The 24,924-nt window shown below is 41.2% G+C and overlaps 2 protein-coding genes across 4 annotated transcripts in view; one reads left to right on the top strand and one right to left on the bottom strand.

The window, feature by feature from the left end:
• Positions 1-3,123: 3,123 nt before the first annotated feature.
• On the bottom strand, positions 3,124-16,326 carry pomgnt2 (protein O-linked mannose N-acetylglucosaminyltransferase 2 (beta 1,4-)). 3 transcript variants are annotated; one of them, XM_080769045.1, is made up of 2 exons: positions 16,001-16,326; positions 3,124-7,905 (listed from the first exon to the last, which is right to left on the bottom strand). In XM_080769045.1, exon 2 carries the CDS (start codon positions 7,669-7,671, stop codon positions 5,875-5,877), a length of 1,797 nt encoding a protein of 598 aa, XP_080625171.1. In that variant the 5' UTR covers positions 7,672-7,905; positions 16,001-16,326; the 3' UTR covers positions 3,124-5,874. The 3 variants fall into 3 exon arrangements, with proteins under 3 accessions (XP_080625171.1, XP_080625172.1, XP_080625170.1); XM_080769046.1 differs by having other exon boundaries at positions 3,124-7,817; XM_080769044.1 differs by having other exon boundaries at positions 3,124-7,756.
• Positions 16,327-17,644: 1,318 nt separating this feature from the next.
• snrka (SNF related kinase a) overlaps positions 17,645-24,924 on the top strand; it is a 47,071-nt gene continuing 39,791 nt past the window's right edge. The window contains exons 1-2 of the mRNA XM_080768861.1: positions 17,645-17,917; positions 18,838-19,545. Coding sequence (XP_080624987.1) covers positions 18,957-19,545 — 589 coding nt within the window. The 5' untranslated portion in view covers positions 17,645-17,917; positions 18,838-18,956. The remainder of the gene's footprint in view (positions 17,918-18,837; positions 19,546-24,924) is intronic.

Raw genomic sequence — 24,924 nt, 5'->3', positions numbered from 1 at the left:
TACATTTTCAGGTCCTATTAGCACGGACGGTATCCTAGCAACATCCTCTGCCAAAGAGCTCCATTGGCAGTTCATAATCTTCTACAATGCTGTCACAACCATCCCCACTCCCTCTCTGCACTGTATCACAACAGCTAATAAAAATGTTGATGGAGCGTGAAAGGGAGTATTAAAACAGCTAGGTTGATTTCATGTAACTGTAACTGTAAGGTAGTGATGAGGAGACAACAACTGAGGCAATTTAACTTGTTTTGGCTAGGGATCTAAAAGAGTAATTCACCCATGCCCCAGGAGCTAACTCGTACTCATGTTAGGTGTGGATACCAACCACAGTCCATCTTGGGGAAAATGTAGAGACTGACAAGTACGGTATGTAGGTCGGAGAGGCTTATTGTCAGTATCAGCTGAGACCGCGGTAGTCAATCCCTGTTTCAATTCGCTAGACCCCTGTGACACTGATTGCTGAGGTGGAGCGCAACACCTACCATCAGCCCAGTACGACTTGCTGCACCCAAACTACATGTGCTACCATTACCAATACGTTGAGTTGGCGGTGCCCGGGATCTAACCCATGACCTTGTGCTGTGGTCAAAAGGCAAGTGCTGTGCTACCTGGACACACTGTGCAGGACCTATAATGTCCGCTGACGGTGTAGGAATTACTGATCATAACCACCACTCAACATTGACCCTTTTACAGTCTATCCATTGACCTTCATATTCAGCTCCTCCTCATCTCCTGTCAGGGGGCAGGAAATCCTTACAGTACTTTGTCTGATGTTAAAGAACATGAGATGAGGTCAATGTAAATACGCCTTTATATCCACCATGTAGTTCACTGAAGCTATATCATTGCTGTCGGGCAGGGGTCTCGTATGTCCATATTTCAACTGTTCATGATTTTTCGTCAATTAATTCCCTACTGCCTCATACTACAATAGTACACAAAAGTAGAAAAAATAGCAGATCTACAAGCCCACTGCACGTCACAATCCAAGGTGCTATGAGCTTGCAGATCTGCAATTTTTGCATTTGTTTTTGAGGGGCGCATACACAGGTTTAATGTTTGTCTTTAGTTCAATGTTTGTTTTGTAAACGTCATTGACAATGGATGGAAAATGTACGTCATAATGTGCCTCATTACGTCATCTCTCTGTTAATGGCATTTAATGTTTGTGGTTTGTTTTACATCACCTAATCATCATGAGTTAGACTTGAATATATGAATCAATGAAAAGTATTAACAAGAGCCTTTGATAATAATTACATTGGATCCATTTAGAACAATTAAGGTTATTTTTTCCATTTCCTGAAATGCTACAGTTTTGGACATACAAGGTTTCCACCCAACAGTGACACACACACATATGCACACACACACACACACACACACACACACACACACACACACACACACACACACACACACACACACACACACACACACACACACACACACACACACACACACACACACAATCAGACTATATAACGTCACAGCCAGCCTCTCTCTCTCCCTTCTCAGTACCTCTGTGTTCCCTTCCCCACTCCAGGGAAGGCCACTGTCACTTACCTCAGTGCTGCCCATCTGCACCTGTCACACTGCATTGTGTCCCTGTGGTTAAGCTAGCAGAAAATGGCCCTGGGTACATAGAACACTACACGATTCAAAGAGGTGGGGAGGAAGAGGCGGTAGAAAGAAGAAGGAGGCTGCTCTATAGAGCTGAGATTATTGACTGGATATTGCAGGGTCTTTTTGCTGTTATATGTTTAGTATGTGTCAGAGAATTCATGTAGATATTCAAATAGTCTATACTTTCAAATGTCTATTTGACACATAATTCATATGCATCCACCAACTTGTCCCTAACATTACATACATTAGCATAGCAATGGACAGCTTCACTTAGTAAGTGGCCAGAAGCGTATGCCATCCTGGACCAGAGTGCGGCTATTGGATAAACCGCTCATACAGATGTTATGGAGGTTAGTCATTAGTCCTACAACTACAACCTATCTCAAATCCTCACCCTAACCTCCCACGGGGCAGCACACCTAAACCTAACCTTAACCCATGTCTAACCAATGACTAGTTTAAACTAAGTATGCACCCCGTTCAGCCTCTGTCGGGTAAGCCCAGGACCAGGGAGGGACTTCCCTGCATGCATCAGGAGTACTTTTAATTATTGTTTTACTGTCATTTCATTAAGTTCTTTGGGTAAGAATGTATGTGAGATTCTGTATTTTGTGTGAATAGATGCAGGGAGCGGCCCCTCCCTTCGGTGCTCCATATTTCAGTGAGTGGTTGAAGACAGTTGGCACATCTCTCTAGGTCGTCCTCAGACGAGCCCTCCATCGTCGTTTCCAGTCATCTCGGTTCTCCATACATCCGGCCAGTTCGTTGGTACTTTGCACTCCTGCATCGCTCTTGAGTATATCCACGTATGTTAGCACGGGGCGTCCTCGTGATCGATGGCCGTGTGTTGGTTCCCAGAGCACCAGTTTGCTGGCTGGCAGTTCTAAACACATTGTATTATAAATAAAGAGAATACCTATCACAAGTCGCCATGGCCTTTCCTTTGAAGCAGCAACTGAACGGTCATTACAATATTCTAGGTCAATCCGTCCATGCTGAGCATATATTCTCCATCTGCAGGATGCTTTTTGCATTTTGCTTTAAAAGCATGCTAAAAAACAATGGCCTAATAATGGGTTGCAATAATGTTTCCATTTGTATCCTAAGGATAATCAAGGTGATCATCAGTTATTTTAAAGGAGACCTGCAAACATTCCGAGGAATAGGATTTCTCCATGGGAAATGACTACAGAGGCTCTTCAGAATTTTTTTTAACTTGGGTATATAGACTATAAAAAGATCCCAGATTAATTTGACACCATATAAAAGTAGAGAAAAAGAATCCCGCACACTGTCTTCACTTGAGTTTAGATTTTATTGAGCAACGTTTCGGTCGTCAGGCATCTCAAGTGAAGACAGTGTGCGGGATTCTTTTTCTCTACTTACCAGTTCCAGTTATCCGACGTACCTGTCCATTGTAGGTGTGCAGAAGGCCATTTTCTTACACCATATAATAGAAAATGACCATCAACAGAATAGAGAAATGTATTACATAAGAAATAGTCTTTATTTAATCACAATTACTCAAAACATTCCTATACTTGTTGCTCATGTAGAAAACAAAGGGTAAGCTATGCACTCTCTCACTTCTGGAACTCAAATATAATGTCTCTCTGATAGAGTAGGGGGCGAGGCAGACATACAACTATAATATAAACACATACGAATCTAAAACACCATATTCATCACACTGAGCAATGGTTCAAAAATAAATAATCTCTCACGCAAACATAGTCAATACTGCATATGAGAACTTTGATGTCTTCTACATAAATAAATATAATTCAATTCAATAAACCATAAGGTAAACATGGCAAATATTCTACCTAGTTCAGTTTTTTTTTAGGAATACTTCAAGTAGCCTGCCCTAAACTTTAAATGATCTTCAAAATGGCCAGCAAACATTTTACCAAACAATTCTCATGTTAAAAAGATTGGCCATGGATAAAATACATAAAAAATGACATGTTTTAAAACAGTGGCACATGGACTCAACTCTACGCATCGTTGGCAGTGTATAATTATCAACATATGTCATTAAAGAGGCAAAATGTAGCCCTTTTTATATTTTTACCAATTATTCACCTACACTTCTAGTTTACACACTTCTAAAAACAGAGTACCAAACAAAGTACCAGATCATTTGCAAGTACAACAAAAACAGCTGCAGCTTCAACAGGCTCCAGTTGTTTTTTCTCACCATGAATCTTGCAAGAAAACGTGTTCTTCTTGACTAGAAAACCTCAGGGGAGGAAAGGAGCCCATGGCAGAAGTGGGAGTTTTATCTTAACAGGGTGTTTCCACAAGGCAGTGAAATTAAACAGCATTACTTGGTATAGTGGTTAATTGGAGTAGTCAGCTGTGGGGTGGGGGTAGGGAACTGTGACGGACATTGTGCATTTGTTTGTTTAACTGTATGTAATGTGTTTTATTTTCGTTTTTATTTTTGTTCTGTATTTATTGTTGTCAAAACATTTCGTGATAAGATTTTGTTTGTATTTGTGCTGCCATGGGGATGTGGGGGGGGGAATATATGTCAATTGTTTTGAAAATACTTCTTTGTACTGTAAAGAAAATCAATAAACATATGTTTAAAAAGAAAAACAGCATTACTTGTTTGATTCGACATATACAGGGGAAAAAACTGTTAGACTAGGAAGAGGGACTATGCTGTAGTTTAGCAATTATTCATGTGCTGTATAAAGTACTGGGTAAGAACTGTCAATTCAAATGTGCTTTACAAATAATATGTATAACTAGGACTGCACACAAGCAGAGCGTGCAAGTACTGAAGACCCCAAACTCTCAAATCTCAGCTTCTCTGTGAAAGAACGTTTGCAATATTGAATTATTAGGTTTAGCTATTTGCTACGTACCTTGCTTTTGGAGGAAATAAAGTAGTATTTTGAAGTACAGTAATGATTACTTATGCCTGTCATGGCAGTAGTGTCAGATAATATTACATACATGTATTGTATACATAGGGGCATTACCTTTAGTCCACCCGGCCGACACTGAAACATGTCATCGTTACATCACCATCGATAACCAATTATACCCTGGCATTGGTACATATATTCATCACGTCATATGCTCATAGTAGCACCTGACTGATAACATTACTTGCACGCTCTGCTTGTGCAAGTAATTAAGCGCTGGGAGTATAAGATTACTTCTATCACTCCAAAGAAATAAGAAAAAGCCAAAAGGCTATTTATCCTCAATTTAATAGATTGTGTAGAAAATGTAATTAACAGCACAATTAGTGCCAATTAGCCAGTATGAATTCTAGTTTATTTGTAGAGTTATTTAATTGCATGTCTTTGAGCAACACAGAGGACTGTGTCTCTCTGCATTCATTACAAAACAGAGAACTACTCAAATCCAGTGTCATTAAAGAACAGTACATAATATTTAAAACAATTTAATTTCCGGCCTTGGAAACGTTTGTACTGTAACATCCACAAATAATTCTTCAGAAAATGTATAAACTTTCCATTTGCTCCATTTTTTATAATACATTTTATGAAACTCAAATGGTTAGAAGCATACACAGAGAAATGCATGATACAAGAAAAAATCTCAGCATGAATGACTTAATAATATTGAATAATATTGGCTGATATTATTTTGAAATTCACTTTGGTTTTGGCAGAATTCTGTGAATAATAATGTAACTTTAAAAAAAATCAATAAGTAAACAAAGCCAAAGAGGTCTCACTCACACAGTAGAATTGCTTAAGACCGAAAATGCACACATAAAACCCTGCAAAACTGAATTTATACTTATTACTTGTGCTCCACAGAAAAGCCTACAATGGAAATATTGAAAGGATCAGGCTTTGACTAGTAACAAAACAAATTAACATGATTATTTCAAAGATAAACCTGTTGATTTGAGTTCTATAATCTTGAGCCTTTTTTAATTAATAACGTTCTTACTTCAATTTCACAGAAGATAGGCTATATTCTACATTACACTTTCATAATCCATTTCCTTGGATTTAATGTAGCTCAGTCCTCGTGGTTTAAGTCTTTGTCAATAGTGGAGTCACACTGTACTCATCTTCTTCTGTGCCTTCGTTTTGTGACGTCATATTACGTACAGTATACTAAAGTTACCACTCCAGCTGTATTTAAATTGTCCTCTGTTTCAATATGTGATTGTCTGAAACAAGCATTACCCAAACATTATGTATGAAACAGTACAATGTCCAGTTCAGAGGTTATGAGATCTGTCTAGGTCCTGCACATGAGAACATCTGCAAAGGGTCCCAGAAGATTCTTGTTGAAGATACACCTGACCCAGACCAGGTAGGTGGTGAAGGGCTTGATATTCTCTGAGAAGGTGTAGTTCTGCTGGGGTAGGATGTAAGGCATGTAGGTGTTTTCTCCCTGTTCCTGGATCCACACCTCGTACTTCACCTCTCTCACCTTCAGGTATTTCAGGTTCCATGGGATCTGCCAGGAGACCGTGAGTTTAGCTTCGTTGGTGGCTTGGACTGAGGTTTGACACTGTGCTTCCCTGACCCGGCCTGGATGTACTGTGCTAGCCGGCTTGGCCTTTTTTAAGCTTGGTCTGGTGATCTTCAGGCCATCTTTGAGAACCTCCAGAAATGAGGGGATGTCCACCAGAGTGTCCTGGTAGATTCGGAAGAACCATTCTGGGTTGTGGCAGCACAGGTGCCGCGGAACATCCTTGCTGGCAAGGATTCGCTCTTGCTCGTCCTTTTCCAGGTGGGCGATGCCTCCTTGGTCCCAGGATCTATCTGGGTGGGTGATGGTGTTTTCCTCCATCGTATTCCTCCAGGACACATACTGCAGGTCCATCCCCGGTAAGGAGGCGAGGGTTTTATAAGGGGTGTACTGTTCTGGGTTCACAGCATAAGGAAAGAGTTCCACCACCACAGCTCCTCTGGGGAGGAAGAGTGAGGTGACAAGCTGAGCCCCATGCATACTGACCAACATTGAGGCACCACTGATAAGCTGGACTATACTGGGGAAAGATTGCTCTTCAAGGGACACAGTGACCACCCTCATCTGAAACTCCTGGGACAGTGCCATAATCAGTTCTGCTTCGTTGAGAATGAGTCTCGTCGTTGAACGACTGAACACTACGATGTACTCATCCTTCTCCTCTTCAGTACTCCCTCCATATTTCTCCACATTCTCCACCCGGGTGATGTTCATCCTCTCCATCATAGCCTTAGCAAACTGTCGGATCTCATTCCCTGAGACCAGGATATTAGCCTTGGGGCCCTGTGGCTGGACAAAGCCGTACTGGTACCAGGTGGTCATTTTGGACAGCCCGACATACGACTTGGTGAAGCACATCAGCTTGCCAAAGTTCCTGAGCTGCTCCTTGAGGAGTGGCTGCTTGCTGCTGAGAAGCCGGTAGAGGTCAAAGTGCGGACCCTCGCCCCAGCCCTCCATAAAGACCAGGCGAGCCTCGTCGTCCAAGTCAGAGTACTGCTTCATGGTATAGAAGGCGGGGAGCAAGTCATCGTGGAAGACGTGCATCAGGTTGTCTGGTTTAAACCGGTTTAGAATCAGCGTGACATCCGGCACAAACACTGGTTTAGGCATAAACTTCAGAGCAGCGGCAGGGAGCTCCAGGAAGTTGAAGTACTGCGTGTTGTGGTCCTCTACAGAGGACAGGTCCAGCAGGGCAGGCTGGAAGCGCCTGGGTCCGAGGTTGGGCAACATGACGGAGGAATTTGAGTGGAAGAAGACAAACTCCTCAGCCTCGGAGCAGTAGCAGAGGTAGTCAAAGCGGCAGATGCGATCTGTGTGCATTTTACCGGTGCAGACCATGCGGGTGCCATGCTCCTGGAGCGCTAGGAGGGCCACATGGTAGTCTATGCGGGCCTGTGAGAGCTCCTGGGACTGCTGTGTTAGGTGAAGCTCTTCCTCCAGCAAGGCCGCATGCTCGCTCAGGGCAGAGTACTTCCAGAGCAGTGCAGCGACCACCGACACCAGCAGCCCGTTGAGGAGACCCCCAATGGTCATTCTGCAGCCCACCACCGACGCGCGCATCACTGCTGCTGAGGCCGTGTCCCCCGGCTCCAACCAACATCCAACCTCGGGGACAGGCGACGAGACATCCGTCGCCACGCCACAACTGGAAGACAGGGGTGGGGGAGAAAGAGAGATGAACGTAGGAGGGGCCGAAAGGGAAGGAGCTAGTGGAAAAGGAGAAAAGAGAGGTTGGAGGAGAAAGTAGAGTGTGGGCCAAGGTAGAGGAGAGGGCAAAGAGGGGAGGAGGTGGAACTGATGGAGTGATGTAGAAAAAAGGGGGGAAAGAGAAGATTAATTGAAATTTAAGACTAAACCAATACAGTATAGCTAGCCAAAATACAGTCAATATCACAACATATCAACCTTATGCCAAAGCCAACAGACCGGTCATGAGAGAACGCTGGGCCTAATGAAGTCCTGCAATAGCCACAAACTTAATCTTAAACACCTGCAGTGCTATTGATGTAACCTATACAATCCTGTGATTAATCAGGGCATGTCTCAGAGTCCTTCAGAGGCCTTCAGTAAAAGTCACTGTTTATCTCGTTGAATAAACAGGATATTTTCTTAACCTTGCATTCCCCCTCCTCCCTCGTGTCAAGACAAATTACATTGTGAGGAGGAATGGGGAACGAAAGGAGCATTGCTCTCAAGTCTACTCATCTGCATATTGAGAGAACAAGTGAGTCATGGAGGGACTCTAAATCAATCCACAACCTAGCAGCCAGCAGCTGCCTTCCAGTGAAGACTAGGCTACTGGCAAGCTAATATAATCCATCTGAACATTACTTCACCCACTTGAAACCAAGATTTCCACAGGAAGGGATGGACTCAAGTTTCACTCTTATTGTTGGCCCTAAAGCCTACAAGATACAAATTCTAACAATATGATTTAAGAGGAATACTTAATATGCCCAGCATAACAACACTGCACACACAACTAGACAGACACTCAAGATCTCAAGTCCGTTTTCGGTTTTGTTCTATTGTTGTACAAAATGTGATGTAAACCCTTTCTTTTAGCTGATGTTGGCTATGTAGCAAAACTAAAACTCAATGTCTGCCAACGACCTAATTGACCTCTTTTTTAGCAACTCCCACAGCGCCAACGACGTCTTTGTCGTCTTTTTCAGACGGGTATAACATTGGACCAAAAAAAAAAAAAAAAAAAAATCTTTTTTTTTTTTTTTTTTTTAAACAAAAAAATGAAAATTTAAATTAAATAAAAAAATGTATAGAGACTGGCGCTTAGGGACTTTTTGGCACTTCTTAAAAGCGATGAATGAGTTAGGCCAAACAAACCAAAATGTGTTGTTTTTCCTCTTTTGTCTAAGGTTAGCTTGGCAGAAAGAAGACACGAAATTCCAGCTTGCAAATTGATTTATGCCCCATATAGGATGCATGCCATTCATCTTGCCATCTTTTTTCTGCCCTTTAAAAAAGCCCGGGGCGATTTCTGACAGCCCAACAAGCACAATTTGTTGCTGGTAGCAGGGTCACTTTCTGTGATCAAACTCTGCAGTGGGCAGAGAACAATACAGATTACAGTAGATATTCACAGAAGCACGACCACTGTGAACACAGGCTCAACCCTGTCTTGCATACAGTAGGAGGATAATTACGGTAGAAGTATTACCTTACCTGCTTCATAGCCTATAATTGTTTTCTTCTAAATGACTACATGTATGCACACAGCCACAGACAGGTGACTCTTCTACTTAGAAATGACAATATTTTTCACCTTCACTATTTCAATATTGTGAGGAGGAATACTAAAATAGCCAATGTTGAATGACAGTGTTGAATGGAGCGCTTTGCTTCTGTGTAACGTGACATGGCTTCTGCTTATATAAAATAAATTAATTTGAGTTTTCCATCCTTTCTGTAGCATAACATACTGTGTGACAATTGGCAGATGTCCGAAGTTGCACTGTAGTGTGTACATCAAATGGCTAAGAAAAATAGGAGCAGACAAAGTGACTGTATAATGTTAACTGTTTCGATACCGTCATAGCAATAGATCAGAAATATCCTTTCATGGGTACTGTAGTAATCTTTTCATTTGATTTTTTCCTATGCTAAAAGTATATCCATCATTCATCTCCTCATGAGGTACACATCACTAACACAGTCTGTCATTTCATACCAAGGAAGATTGTGAGCAAATACGAGCACTGTATGCTACTACAGTACATAACCTTGGTGCAAACACAGCACCCAGAATGCATGCAAACAGTGTGAGATTAAGCATGTCCTCCAATGCACAAAGACAAGGGCAACACTGGTCTCCTAAAACTAGTGGGGATTCTTAATCTCCTTGCTGCACACTGGGACCCCCAGGGTACATCATGCACATGTCTTTACCCCATACCATTTATGCCAGCCTAGAGGGAAACCAAGAGCTTCAAAATGTCAAAGCTGCTACACGGAAAATTAGAGTTAGTAGGCAAAGACCATCATACATATAATAATTATTATTATTATTAAAAATATACGTGCAATAGGTTAAAGGATTATATTGTCATCTAAAAAGAATTAAGAAAAGCTTGAAAATTGCTAATTATTATATCACCCACAATCACATTATACTTAAAGCAAATATGCATGTGTGTGACTTGTGTTTTGCAGCTGATAATTGGTTACCTGACCATCAAGACAAACTATCATTTTGTTTGTTTATCATTTGTAATGTAAAAGGAGTAAACCAATATATTCCCTGAGAATGAAAATGTTCAAATTAGGAAAAGGTCACTAAGGTTCCAAATGTAATAAAAAGATTATGACTTCATCTTAGACTATGGGGAACATGAACATTCACATTTATATTCCAGAAGTCCTGTGCGTGTTGGCCAAGGAGATGGACAGACGGACACACACACACACACACACACACACACACACACACACACACACACACACACACACACACACACACACACACACACACACACACACACACACACACACACACACACACACACACACACACACACACACACACAATTGTACTCTGAGGTCATTCTAAGTAAAGGTGATGATTTGCCGCCATCAGTGAATAGTTGGTAGTAATATACAGTAAGATCTGATAAAGTGCAGTGTATTTATATAACATAACATCAAATAACCTATGCCAGTGTGCCTTGGAAGAAGGATTTATTTTTAATAGTCCATCCTTATTTCTCATTTATACATTTTTAATATCCTTTATTTTTACAATAATAATAATTTTGTATTCCCGGGTAGTAGCGGAAAATGAAATAAATCCCAAAAATGGGACTGGCACAGCCCTACAGGCATCTGAGATGACCTAGTAAGACCTTGCTCACATGATGTTTGCTATCTGCTTTACTGAAACCACCAGACGGCAAGGCAATCTAACGGCTCCATCTTCTTTGGCAGCATCACAATAACATACCGTAGTTCAGTATTAGCCTGACTCTCATAATAATATTCCATTAGGCAAATATTTACCGTACAGCATAGTCAAAGGATAAACAGATAATATAGAAATGAATGGACCAATAAATGAATGTGTTCTCCTTATGTAGCGCTCTGGATTGGTCGGTGTTTAAATGCCAAACTGAATTATCAACTGCCTGTTTATATGGGAAAGACCTCTCAAAAGCAATGGATGTTAAGACATTACAACATAAACTAAATATGATTAACAGAATATGTCTTCCTTTATTGCTGGGAATTGAATTGAATTGAATCTGATTTCATCTTATCTATCTATCCATCTATCCATCCATCCATGGTACATACATGTAATCATACCTTTGAAATGTTTGTATGTTACAGTTTCGGCATTTCAATCTTTAGATGCAAACTTCACTCTAAAATCACTCTAAAATCCTACAAAGTACTAAATCTCTATCCAATTTAATGCCAATAAAAGAAGCTCTCAAATCACAGATTACCACCATAGTTCTCCAGATTATAAACCTTGGAAGAAATTGTTCACAAAACTGCGCTTTGCAAATCATATGTAAATTTAATTTCACTCTCAGAATATGAAAGTCCTGATGGGTCTCAGTTTCCCTCGACCACCTGTCAATCAGTCTCTTTGCTTCCTCCTACTGTAGGCTGACACTTCAGCACTAGCTTTACTAGTGTTACTATTTAGCATGTCTGTTTGCTCTAGAGATGATAAGCACCCCAATGATGTGGGGGAAGGCAGTCTGGGCAGCCTGGAGTGTCTAATGCATTTTAATAAGATTCCTGGAAAGCCAAGGCTAAGGACAGGGAACGGCCACATCTCTGATCAGTTGGAGCTCATCTCTTCTTTACCTAATGCAATCTATTTCCCTCCTTTGCTATGATCACCTTGCAGATCCTTCAATATCCAAAATTAAAATACAAATACTTCTCACTTTCTCTGCTCCATCTCTGGTTCCCTTTGGCCACCTCATTGCCTATCTGCTTTGGCCCTTATGAGGTGTTCTTATTTGCTGTCATCTTTATTCTTGACCTAAATGTGGGCTGTCAGGTCATATTCAAGTTACTTTCGACTCAGGATGATGCTGGGAGAAATTCAAGCCTAGGAGCCATTATCTATCCGTTACAAAGAAAATGCACATACACATTCTCTCACGCTTGCTCAAAGCGATTTGAACAGCAGACAGGAAGATACACAGACAGAGGTACCCAGGCGCCCAAATAAGATGGTTGTTTCATTATCAGTGGCAGGAAGAGTCTGAAACTCTTTGCCAATGGTATATATTTTATGTCCGAGTATGATATCTGGCTACTGCCAAACGTGACTGAATTATTGATTGATGACAGACTACTGATTAACCACTTAAAACCCTATACTTCGTTGACCAAGGACAGGGTCCCCCAGGGTTCAATACTTGGTATGCTCATTTTTCCCGTTTATACCAAATCTCTTCATTACAATGTGTCGTCTTGTTGTGACGTGCCAAAAATACTGGCTTGAATATCTGCCTTCGTCATAATGTTCACCCCAGAATAAGGAAGCTAGCGTTTCATATGATTAATAAGGTTTAGTCATTTTCTATATAATCAGTAACAGTGTCCCCCCTAGGAGCCCATGAATCTAATACAATACATTACATGAGCAGTTATCAGGACAGTACACGGCTCCTCACTGTACAGTTATTCCATCCCAGGGGTCATCATATGAATAACAGGGGACTGGTTTTTTGCAGTGTGTGTGTGAGCACACGCTCCCACACGCACATGCACGCAAGCATTCACTCGCTTGGGTCTGGGCATGTGTCAGACAAAGACAGAGGAATCAAGTGGGAAGGACATCCTCTAAAAGAAATGCCGCAGTACAGCACTTTAGGCCTGCCCCATGACAGCACAGATTATCCCACAAACTGAGTTAAATAGAAGAATACTATTGATTTACAGCATAAACAGGTATGAATGACATGAGCCCTATACTGTCCCTATAATCTGGGTTAGGTCTAAACATTTGGTGAAAACAGCAGATATACAAGCTCCAATGCATCGCAACACAACACATTGTGAACTTGTAGATCGGCTATTTTCAGAGATTTGGTTTAGATGGAAAAAAAGGAGAGGACCAATCAGTTTAAATATAGGGATACCGTTGGTGATAATTGTGCGTCCCTATATAAAAGACATTCTATTTATCTTATGGCCTCCAATGAAGTATTACATTACATTAAATTATTTACATGGGTGTTACAGCACCATAATACTTGTAATAAGCACATTGGTTCAACATTGTTGTTTTAAATGTGCTCTATAAATAAAGTGGATTGGATTGAAAGAACGTGGTTAAGGGCATTAAACAAAACTAGATAAAACCAATGCTTCCATATTCCCTAATGTGTAAGCAGCCAACTGATGATATGAGGTGCATGGACTTAAACAAGCTATACTTAACTATTCTAAATAAACGCTGTTGACATAAAATAAAGTTTGTTAAGGTTTCTGAATAGATTAATCTAAATTTGTATGGAGTTAGTGGCAACTATATGTTCCCACACCCCTCCCCCTCACTTGTTTATTTGACAGGAACAATGTACACTACTGTAAATGTATTGCACGAGATATAGCTACAAGCTTATTTTCATCTGTGGTCCCTAGATGGGGGATGTTGGTGCAATAAACTAATTAAACCTTAATGACAGGGAATATATTCAGTTAACCTCATTTAAGTGGTTAACCTCGTTTAATCATGGTTATTCCTGATATTCTATATTCTGTTGGTTGCAATTCCTTTTCAGTTACTTACATTACTTAAAAAGGTTATAATTATTCCTATCTCAAGCTTGTGAGTAGGGATGTCCGGCATTGACTTTTTTGCCGACATCAGATATCCCGATATTGTCCAACTCCGATTTTCTGATACCGATATCAACCGTTCGATATACTGATATAATGATGTGGTCGTGGAATTAACACATTCTGCCTAATTTTATTGTGATGCCTCATAAATGTAAGGTTTTCCAAACAAAAATAAACATTATCATAAATTTGAGAGATTTTTTTATTAATTAAAATTTAAAACCGATTTTACCATTACCATTTTAAAGGATAACGATATTTGCCGATATTACATTTTTATGCAAATATCGGTCGATAATACCGGACATCCCTACTTGTGAGTGTGTAAGATCATCCTAACAGGAGTATTGCAAGGACCCATGTCTGACCGAGGATGGAAATAACTTTATTGTTCTTTGAATGATAGTTTGAAAGGACAAGAGAATACACTGGTCAGGCAAACCTTTGTTCTGAGATCTTGTTCAAGAACACAAGATGGTGTTGTCAACAATGATATAAAATTGAGCCAGAGAGTGTAATCAGGTTGTGGACATTCTTTTTCGTGAGATAAATTAGTGTATTATTAGTCAAGGTATTATTTAACCACTTTCAACCTGGCCTATTATGGGTATGTAATTATCGGCAAATGGTTAAAAAAAAATATAATAATAATAATCATCATCATCTTCAGAATATCAAAACAGCACTATGTAACTTTTTAATTTGAATAGTAGATTATGTTAATAGAATATAACTTAATACAACTGTAGTGGTTGTATTTTGTCTCCCTGACATTTAGATCATGTCAATGGCCATGTCTCACCTAGATATAGGATATGAATTTTGACCTGATGGTCAAGATTAAATTCCCTGAGCAAGCAGGTAAGCTCTATTAGCTCAATGGTAAAAAAAATTAGGTTTCTAGGAATATTTACTCAGTCAAGATGGATTATTTATTTTATATTTTCTTTATTTCTTTAAATTAACACTCCAAGGCTAAGAATAACATATATTTTATATTATTCAGATAATTCAGTAATGTTTACTGGAAATGTGAAAAATGGCAGAGGTAGTCCCATCAACACTTCTGGAAGGCTGTTTGTTTGTATTGTAAACAATAAAAATGACTGCATGTAGAACACGTTAAATATAACAGTGCTTTATATGCAATTGTTGAGAGTTGAAGTCACACAAAACTTGTAGTTTGGGTTAGATGTAAAGCATTCATTTTAAACTAACACCACAAGGAGAAAATCAAAACAGCTGCCTATGGACAGCTGGGCATCTGTGTGGTACCCATATTTTTCAGTATTGTGTCAAGACCTTGGTTGTCATGTGGGTCAAGTCTTCATTTCACTGCCTTGAGTTGTCCGGGTAATTATAATAAAAATGGTCTATTTCTGTGTTGGTGATGATTCTCATTTAAAGGATTTAGTTGCTTATACAGAGTAGAACATATACGTATATAGCCCTGAAACATGACTAATACGTATACAGACTACAAGATCATAACTTAAAACGTAGCCTACTACACATAGTAGGCCTAATAACCTAGTCCTAGACCCATAATACAGCGTGCATGGATGATGGACAGACATCTTATCTCCAGTTTAAGGTCTCAGGCATGCTGTGGAAGTAACTTTTTAAAGATATAGCCTACAGAGACACCCGACATGGACAGGCTGTGACTGCATGGGACTATACTAACAAATTCGTGTGTTGCATTTGTTTTTAGTATACGGTATTGCACAAGTAACACTTCATGACTGATGAAGTGATGAAGTGAGAAGGTGCTGTCGCGCCATGCATAATGAATTGAAATGTGTATTTAGCCCACAATCGATCCTGATTCCTATAGGTTTCTACGGTTCATGTTCACCCCATGCCGTGAGATGAATACAAAACGTTACATTGTAGCTTGCCTGCATGTGCTTTGATAGAATGTATCACTGGCACTGCATCTGCAGGGCAAAACCCAATTTGCATAGCCTAAAAGTTAACAGTACTTACTACTGATACAATACGTACAGACCACGATTCTCAGATGAAGACCAAGCAAGTGAAATGCATGCATCTTTCTTACCAACGGTGTCTCAATGAAATGTCTTTCAATGGAATTGAATCGTTAGCTCAGCTAGGCAGCATCAGGATCTCATAGGTGTTGCAGAAACGACAATTCTGACTGAGGAGTCCTGGAGAAAAAGAGAAGCACCCTAATAAAGCGGCACGGGTGATGACAACACCCGCCGATGCGGGTACTAGTGCGCAAAAGAACAGCGCATCCATTCATTAGTTTTCGGACAGATAGCCATGGACGTCGGTATTGTTTACGAGCTAGCCTAGCTGTCAAAATAGGCAGCAGAGCCTCTAAAAGCAGAGCAGCTTCCGTGAAGAAACCCGACTCCACTTTGCAACACTCTAGTCTCCATACTGGGAAGTCGAATCTCGCACGGCAATCTCGCGATGTGTTACGGTTACGGGCGGCGTTGTATTTTTGGCTTAATTTATCCAACCGCCGATATACAAGCTCACGACGCGTCGCTTAGCAACGCGTTGGGAGCTTATCCGCTATTTTGGCGCTCGACACCGTTGTACGAAAAAGTAAATCAGGCTTCATTGTAGCCTATGCTTGCTTGTAGCGATTGTAATGTTGCACCCCTCTCCTCTCCCCCTCAACACTCTCCGTTATTAGGTTATTTATTAATGATCATTTTATTATTGTATTCGTTATCGTGGGCGTATGCAATTTAAGACAAAGTTAGGATGTATAGCAGCCTCCATTTGAAACTCTCAGTAAAATGCGTTACGTCTACATCATGGTAATAACCTCTCTGCCTTTCAGTTTCAGACCTCAAAATGGTCTTATGAGTAGAGTTACTTTCAATGTCGAAAACATTTGACTGAAAAAGGGGGAGAAAGCCCTACTGGAGTCGGATACGGGCCATGGCTCCAGACAATATGAATTAATGACTTCAATTAGCGAGCTTTCAGCCGTCAAACAAAGCCAAAATGTGATCCTGTGAGGCTGTGAATAGTGCACACTGAGTGTACAGACTGTACACTATAAGGCAAACACAATGCGACTGTGCCATCTAGTGGGTGGAACAGAAAATGCAAAACATTCACAGTATGTTTTGTCTAAATTGAAAGAAAGAAAGAATGAATGAATGAATGAACGAATGAATGAATGAATGAATGAATGAATGAATGAATGAATGAATGAATGAATTATGAATGAATGAAAGAAAGAAAGAAAGAAAGAACCGAGATTCTCTGCAGCATTTTGCTATCGCTGCCACTAGGTGACACTGCAGACCATTTTGAACAGCATTACAAGCCGATCTAACTATATGATCTTATCTGTAGTCTATAAAGGTCTACCAACATATCTTGGCACTTTTTTATTTCCATTAACAAGATGTGTTGTGTGACCTTTTCCAAAGTACCGTGTCACTGCTATCCAATAGCTTTTTTCAAACCTGCCAATGTCAAGAAAACATATTTTTGTGAATATCCCTTTATTTTATAACTTTTATTTATTTATTTATTTATTAAGCAAATTGTTGTTGTTGTTGTTGATGACGATGATGACGATGATTATTATTCCTGTAGCGGCAACCTTTCCCAAGCCTTTCACAGTTGAATTGATTTGACGTCAGAGCTGAATGCGGTTGGTTGCTGATGCCCTCAGCAGCTCAACCGTTCGTTGAGGCTGGAGGGAGGAGGAGGAGGATAGGATACGACTTGTCTTGCAATGCTTGCCTTGTTGTTACACGGATGAAACCCAACTGCTGTGGGCACAGTAGGCTACTGGCATATTATAGAATAGCTCCCCGCGAATGGGCATCGCCGCCTGGCTTTATTATTTGACTGCTCCGATGCAGTAGTTTAGGCTCCACTCTGAAGCAAGACAAGGGGAAGATCGGAACCGAGCCGCAGTAGCGAAGCAGACCTGCAGCTGCAGGGTCCACAAGGCTTCATGTTTGCTGGAGAGAGGGTGGTGAGTCGAGCCGTAGTAACCTTATTAGCCTGCTAGCATGCTACACGCTAACTACAGCTTAGCAATGGGTGCTAGTAGCTCCATAGCAGTGGCACCTGTACTTATCTAGCAGCGCTTAAAGCGTGCAACTGCCGTACGTGTGTTCGGTGCTAAGGATTGCTTCAAATAGAGGCTATAACTGGTGGGTTTAGTGAACGAGCATTTCTTACAGCCCACAACGCCAACTCCACAATCAGGTAGTTGGCTATTGGCTAACGTTTATTAATCAATGAACAACAAGGGGGAACTACGTTAGCTTAGGTGCTCCTGCTGCCGCTGGGCCTGACGTCTGTCTGAACTCTGAAGCAGCCAAGATGAACGGCGGTGGTGTCGCACGCCGAAAATAGCCGATCTACAAGTTCACAACGCGCTTTGTGGACTAGTTCTGCTATTTCGGTTGCTGCTGACTGGCCTAAATGAAAACTTTACACAGGGCTCCCTCGTAGCAGCATGACATGAGGCAAGCCCGACAGCAGCTCAATGTCTCATGATGTTGGGGGGTCCTACCGTCATCCTGTCAAAACAAGCCAGCGCGTGGCCAGAATATCCTTACAGCCGAGCTTATCCTGATCGGCTTGTACTTTTTAAATCAATGTATTCAGTTTTCTTCTGTTAGGGATTTAATTTAATTCATTCCACTCCACCTGCCAGCCCTTATATCATTGGGGTTTTGTTCAGCCAGCCAGTGAGGTAGTGAGTGCATGAGCACTATAATTACTATATATTTATATATGAAGGTAAAGGTATAATATTTCCCATGGGTGTGGCATTAGATATAATATATTGTCCTAAAATAGTATAATGCGCCCCTCCATGTTAACTGCGGCAATCAACAGTTGCTGAGAGATTGCTGAATTAAGATTTCTCCTTGTTTGTTTTAGGGAGCTGGCACCATGGGTTTCTCCTACAGTCTCCGATAAACTGAAGTAAGCTGGACTCACACGACTCAGCCACTCCACCTGCCCCTTCAGTGAGGACTGCCCTTACCCCATCCCCAGCAATGGCAGGCTTCAAACGAGGCTATGATGGGAAGATCGCTGGCCTGTACGACTTGGACAAAACACTGGGCCGTGGTCACTTTGCTGTGGTGAAGCTGGCGCGCCATGTCTTCACTGGGGAGAAAGTGGCAGTGAAAGTGATTGACAAGACCAAGTTGGACACAGTGGCCACTGGCCACCTATTCCAGGAGGTCCGCTGCATGAAGCTGGTTCAGCACCCTAACATTGTGCGTCTCTATGAAGTGATCGACACTCAGACCAAGCTTTACCTCATCCTGGAGCTGGGAGACGGAGGAGACATGTTTGATTACATCATGAAGCACGAGGAGGGCCTGAATGAAGAGCTGGCTAAGAAGTACTTTGCCCAGATTGTCCATGCCATCTCCTACTGTCACCGGCTCCATGTGGTGCACAGGGACCTGAAGCCAGAGAATGTGGTCTTTTTTGAGAAACAAGGACTTGTCAAGCTCACTGACTTCGGGTTCAGTAACAAGTTTCAGCCGGGGAAGAAGCTGACGACCAGCTGTGGTTCCCTCGCATACTCTGCTCCAGAGATATTGCTGGGGGATGAGTATGATGCTCCAGCTGTGGGTAAGCAAATGATTGCAAGATCTTGGCTGACCATAAGGTCCAAACCACACCAGCTGCAACTCCTTGCAACTACTCGCAACTCCTTGCAATTTGCAACAAAACAAACCACACCAATGCAACTGCCTTTGGGAATAATGGTTGCAAGTAGTTGCATGTTGCATGGAGTTGCATGGTGACCGTCTGGTGTGGTTAGAGCTTAATGATGTTGAAAAATATGAATGTATGAGGTTGTTGTTGTACACTTACAAAATGTGCCCTTAATGTAATTCAGTGCTGGAAAAAAAGTGTAACTTTGAGGACGTACTCCATATCCAGTCCACTTAATGAATCCCCTCCATAGTTTGTTCAATATTTGAAGTTGCCAGTTATGAACCTGTGTTTTGAGCTGGGTTGTAATCAGAAGAGATTTGCTTAGGAATTAACACATACCATTTAGTCTTTAGTCTTATATAATATATGTTTTGTTTTGTTAATTTTAAGGTGCTTGGACAAAGACATGTTGATTGTGTCATACATTGAGTTGTTGACATATCTTTGGCTGCCATATAGCTACTTGGATGCAACTTTATCATGCATATGGTGTAAGTGGAACAGAGTAAGCTGAGTTGGGCCTCCTTTCAGTGTAGGTGTATCACCGTGTATGTCCTGGCTTTGCTGTTGCAGCATGCTTTTAACTGAGCTTGACACTAATCATAGAGCGAGCAACTACAGACTGTTACAAGGTCACTTCCACTAGTGTCATTGTCCAGAGGTGTTCCATTGCACTAAATTAACTGGCTCATTGATTTTTCTATGAGGACTGACAAAATGCACACAGACTGATTTGTGCCTTGCTGTTAGCCTGTGACTGATACGATGTTTCCCATCAGTTAAGTCCCATGAAGACAGCTGCAGCCCAATTTAGAACCTGTGTATTTGTTCACTCAGGTCTGAAATTAGTATTTTGGCACTCACAAGATCACTCATTTAGAGAATAGGTTGGAGTTGTATCGATATAGTACTATTTGCTTCCTCAATTTTTGTTGTGGTTCTCACAACCTTTGGGAGGGGTGACTTGGGCAAAGAGGAACCTTTGGTCACTCATTGGCTTGTATCACAAACACTTGTACACCCCCGCATATGTACTAGTAGTAGTAATTTGAACTAAAATAAAATGTCCCTGTGCATTGCAATGTGGGAATTGGTTTTTGATTGAAGTATTTATTAACAGTATGCAGAAAGGATACATTTCAAACAAAAGCACAACTCGATACAAAAACTGTTACACTGCTAAAGCTGCAAGCATTACACTTGTTTACAACAGGGTCCACCATTTTCAATTCATCAGAAGTAGTGAGTAGTAGTAGTGAGTGAATCTATGCTATTGAGATATTGAGAGTGCTTTGAACTTAACAGAAAGTTAGAAACTCAAATGAATTGAGGTTTTGATGTGATATTGTTGGCTGCTAATGTGCAGTGTTTCCTAAACTAGTTTAACCATTGTTTATAGTAGGTTTCTCTTGCTCAAGACTGTCAAGATTTCATCAGACAAAGTCCCAGATGAAGCTAAACTTCTACAATTTTGGTCTCAGGCTAAAAGCTTCCCGTTTCTCGTGTTATTGTGTATTAAACTGAACATTGGTGCTGACTTACTAAGTGCTATAGTGTAGTCCCTTTTATACAGAGATCCTGCAATATTGCCAAGAAGATCTGCCGGCTGAGCTTTTTTACATAGAACCAAGCAAAGCTGGCGCAATGCCGCCATATGTGAGTTTGTACATGAATGATGGCATTCAGATGCATTACTAGTAGTAACACAAAAGCATGAGCCTTGAGCCTAATGTGACATCAATGATTTGACAGCAGTGACATTGCTTTTTATTCTAAACAATAAAGGTGGGTAAAACTGAATGTTGAGGTGCGTTAGTTGTGCACATTATACCACTCTTGAATTGAAACAGTGGTCCCATTCCCCCTCTGAACCTTGATACAGAAACGGAACAGCAAGCTGGAATAGCCTGAGCACAATATTCCTGCCTTGAACAAGGTGTGTAAAAGGGGCTAATATCTCTCCCAGAGGATATAGGATCATAGGATGTTTTACTAGTGTCTGAACATGCCATGGTAGTACATTGGGTCTGAGCTTTTGATACCGAGTATTACTAACCCCACATTCTGCGTCTTGTTCAACATATTACTGCCTATTATCGGCAGCCTACCTCAATGTTTTTACGCCGTGGCTCTACAGGAGGCTAGATTTGATGATGTCTATAACAGGGTCGCTACTCGCTATATGTGTGATCCCCTTTTGTTTTGCAGATCAGGGTAATTTTCTTTTAAGCAAATAAGCGTGCGCTCGCGGCTGCGTGCACGGCTGCCTGCACGTGGGATGCAAAAAAATATATATATATATTTTATCCAATTTTAATAAAATCTCGTGGCACAGTGGGGTACAGTAGCTAGCTATTCACGAGATTTTCTCGTTTCAGCAGCAATTGTGTTACTGTTAAGGCAAGCCCATGTTTACTTAGAACTTGGGGTTTTAGTCTTTCTACCACGAGGAGGTTTAGCTCAAAGGGGGTTTGCATTAGGGGCTGGGTGTTATTCAGTATGATAATACCATTGTAACTGCTGCAATTATTCCTAATTTGTTTTGTATGATAATACCATTGTAACTGCTGCAATTATTCCTCATTTGTTTTGTATTTAAGTTATTTACTGCATGTTTGCTTATTCAATACATGTCCAAGTTGGACCGGAAGTGCCATTGTTTTGACTAATGCAGAACCCTTTATATGGCTGTCTGGTGTCAGGTAGACGGGTAGACATGGTTGCACATGCACACCTGTCACTTGACAGCGTGATGCAGAAGTTCCAAGTTTGTGCATCGCTGTGTTCATGGCCAGGGCACAGTTATCTCATTCCCTTATGCTTATAGAGCAGCCAGTAAGGTATGTTAATGTTGTTGTTATGGCTTATTGAAAGAAAGCAAGAAATAAAGCCTGCAGCACCAGTACTACAGAACTGACTCGTTTTTAAGACATCACTGGGAGTGACAACCATGTTTAGGCATAAATGTTCACAACACAGAAACACAGTATGTTGAAATGAATTAGCAATGAATTATACTTTGCATTAGAAGCTCAACAAGCCATAATTTATGCGTCCTTTATCCATGGGGAATCCTTGACTTGCAGTAAACGATGTGGAGTAGTGGCCATTGAGGACCAGTGTACAAGCTATCAAGGGATTTGCCTGCTGATGTTCTGTGCTGTAGCTGCTTCGAAGGCCCAGGCATCTGCAGTGTCTGTGCGTCACAACTGGGTCTCCAGAGGGCCTGTTAATTGCAACCCTGATTACTGTTGCCTGCTGCCGGTGGATGGGTGGACCAGTTAATCCATCCTATTGTTTGGACTGGGCCAGGAGAAGACGAGAAAAAGGCAGGCTGCAGTGATAACCCAGACCAGGCTGTGTTGACACAAACTGCCAACACAATGTGGCTTCTATCTCCAGGGCCTATGCAGGGTATTTGTCATTATCTATACTTAAGCAATAATGCACAAGACTGTTAGTTATTGGCACTGGTCTGCTGTGGTTGTAGTAGGCACAATTCAGAAAAGGCTACATCATTGTATTATTACGAGTGTATTACTCGTATAACCAGTAAGGCCATATATGGAGCGTGTCTTGAGTGTACAGGGTTTTATGAGGTCAGATCAACATATTGAATGTCAGAACAGGTCAGCTCCATATATGGAGATCTAAAGGTGGCAGCGGGGGCAGTGTCTTGAGTGTACAGGGTTTGATGAGGGCACAGGTAGGGCCGAGCCTTGATTTCCGGGCCTGTTGAGAACTCTAGTTCTCGCCGGCTGCCGGGCGCAGCTGCACAAATGACTTTGAGGCAGCCCGTCTAGAGTTTAATTGGACAGGCATCAGTCAAAAGGGAGACATCGAAGAGGAAGGATGGATGGGGAAGGAATAAGGATCAACATATGGAATGTTCTGACATATATCCATATACTAATATTGATGAATAATTGCGACAGCAGGTCGCATTTACTATGATATAATCCCTGATTTACTATCATCCCTGATGATGTCATAGTGATGTCACGAGACCTATGTCATAGTGATGTCACGAGACCTGGGCACAATACTGTATATGGGGGCTTTCCCCATGTATGGGGAGATTTGTGACTGACGTGATGTAACAAAAATTCATATTTTTAACATGCATAACGTATACATATCTTTAATAAAAATTTAAACTATTAATTTTACACTACTGCTACATCAGCATCTGTGGATACAGTAATAGGTAAATAAGTGTATTCTTTTGGGAGATTGCAGTAGAACGCCTCTCAGCTAATCAGTGTGAGGTCAGGCTCACTCAGAACTACTGGTATAATATAACATTTTCCATTGTGAACTAAATTAATTTAGTAATTAGTTTTATTTATTTTGTATTTCTCCAAAACTAGGCTGCCTCTCATTAATATTCCTGGGGGTTTACATATATTTGTTAGAGTGCAGTCAGTGTAAAGTCTCCCTTTGCCATGCTCTGGGGGGATAACTACTAGGGTTGTCTCACTCCATGTTTATATCATGCCTATTTAAACTTTATTTTTAATGTGTACTGTACTATTTCTGTCCATGGCAGTGTGTCACAGTAATTTCTCATCTCCTGTTAGCCTTGTTTATCAGCTTTGTTTCATCAGCCGTGTGGTGGACACAGTGATGTGTAAAAATTGCCACCATTGTGAGTAGGTGAATAAATAATACAAGATGTTTTTCACTTGGTACCATGGAACACAATGGAAACATGTGTTATCTTTTTAGCATGACATTTGACTGTACTGTTAACAAACTTGTTAATAACGTATTCAGTCAATCAGTTGTGTGAATAAGTAAAACAATGCTGATCTTATTCAGAAACCAAACCAACCGACCAGGGATGTATCACTTGTGGGGTGCGGATGTCGGGATACAAGGAAGGTGTTTTGGTGTTTGTGGCACCCCTATGGGCAGAAGTGCAAACACATTTGATGGTGTATTCTATATAGAGGCTCCTCAACATGCAGGGTTTTTCCCCGTCGATGGATTATGTGACAATACACAATAAAATGTGTAGCAGGATGTGCACACTTCACACCCCACACCGCAAAATGCACTTGTCGTTTGCCTCAGGGATTTACCTAATGACAGAACAGTCTGGATATGCACCCATGCGTGCACAGGCACCACAGGCGTGTTTAGGTGACAACTAGGCTGTTAGTATGTGTTGCATAACACGCTCACGTAACCAACCGATTGAGTAGCTTTCCAGTAGAAACAGTTTTTAAACAAACACGCTAATCAGAAGGAACGCCACCGTGACATTCTGTTGAAATTACTACCGAA

The sequence above is a fragment of the Protomyctophum bolini genome (assembly GCF_963924005.1).
Source record: "Protomyctophum bolini genome assembly, chromosome: 7".
NCBI lineage: Eukaryota > Metazoa > Chordata > Actinopteri > Myctophiformes > Myctophidae > Protomyctophum > Protomyctophum bolini.
This window is presented reverse-complemented; position numbering and strand designations above follow the sequence as displayed.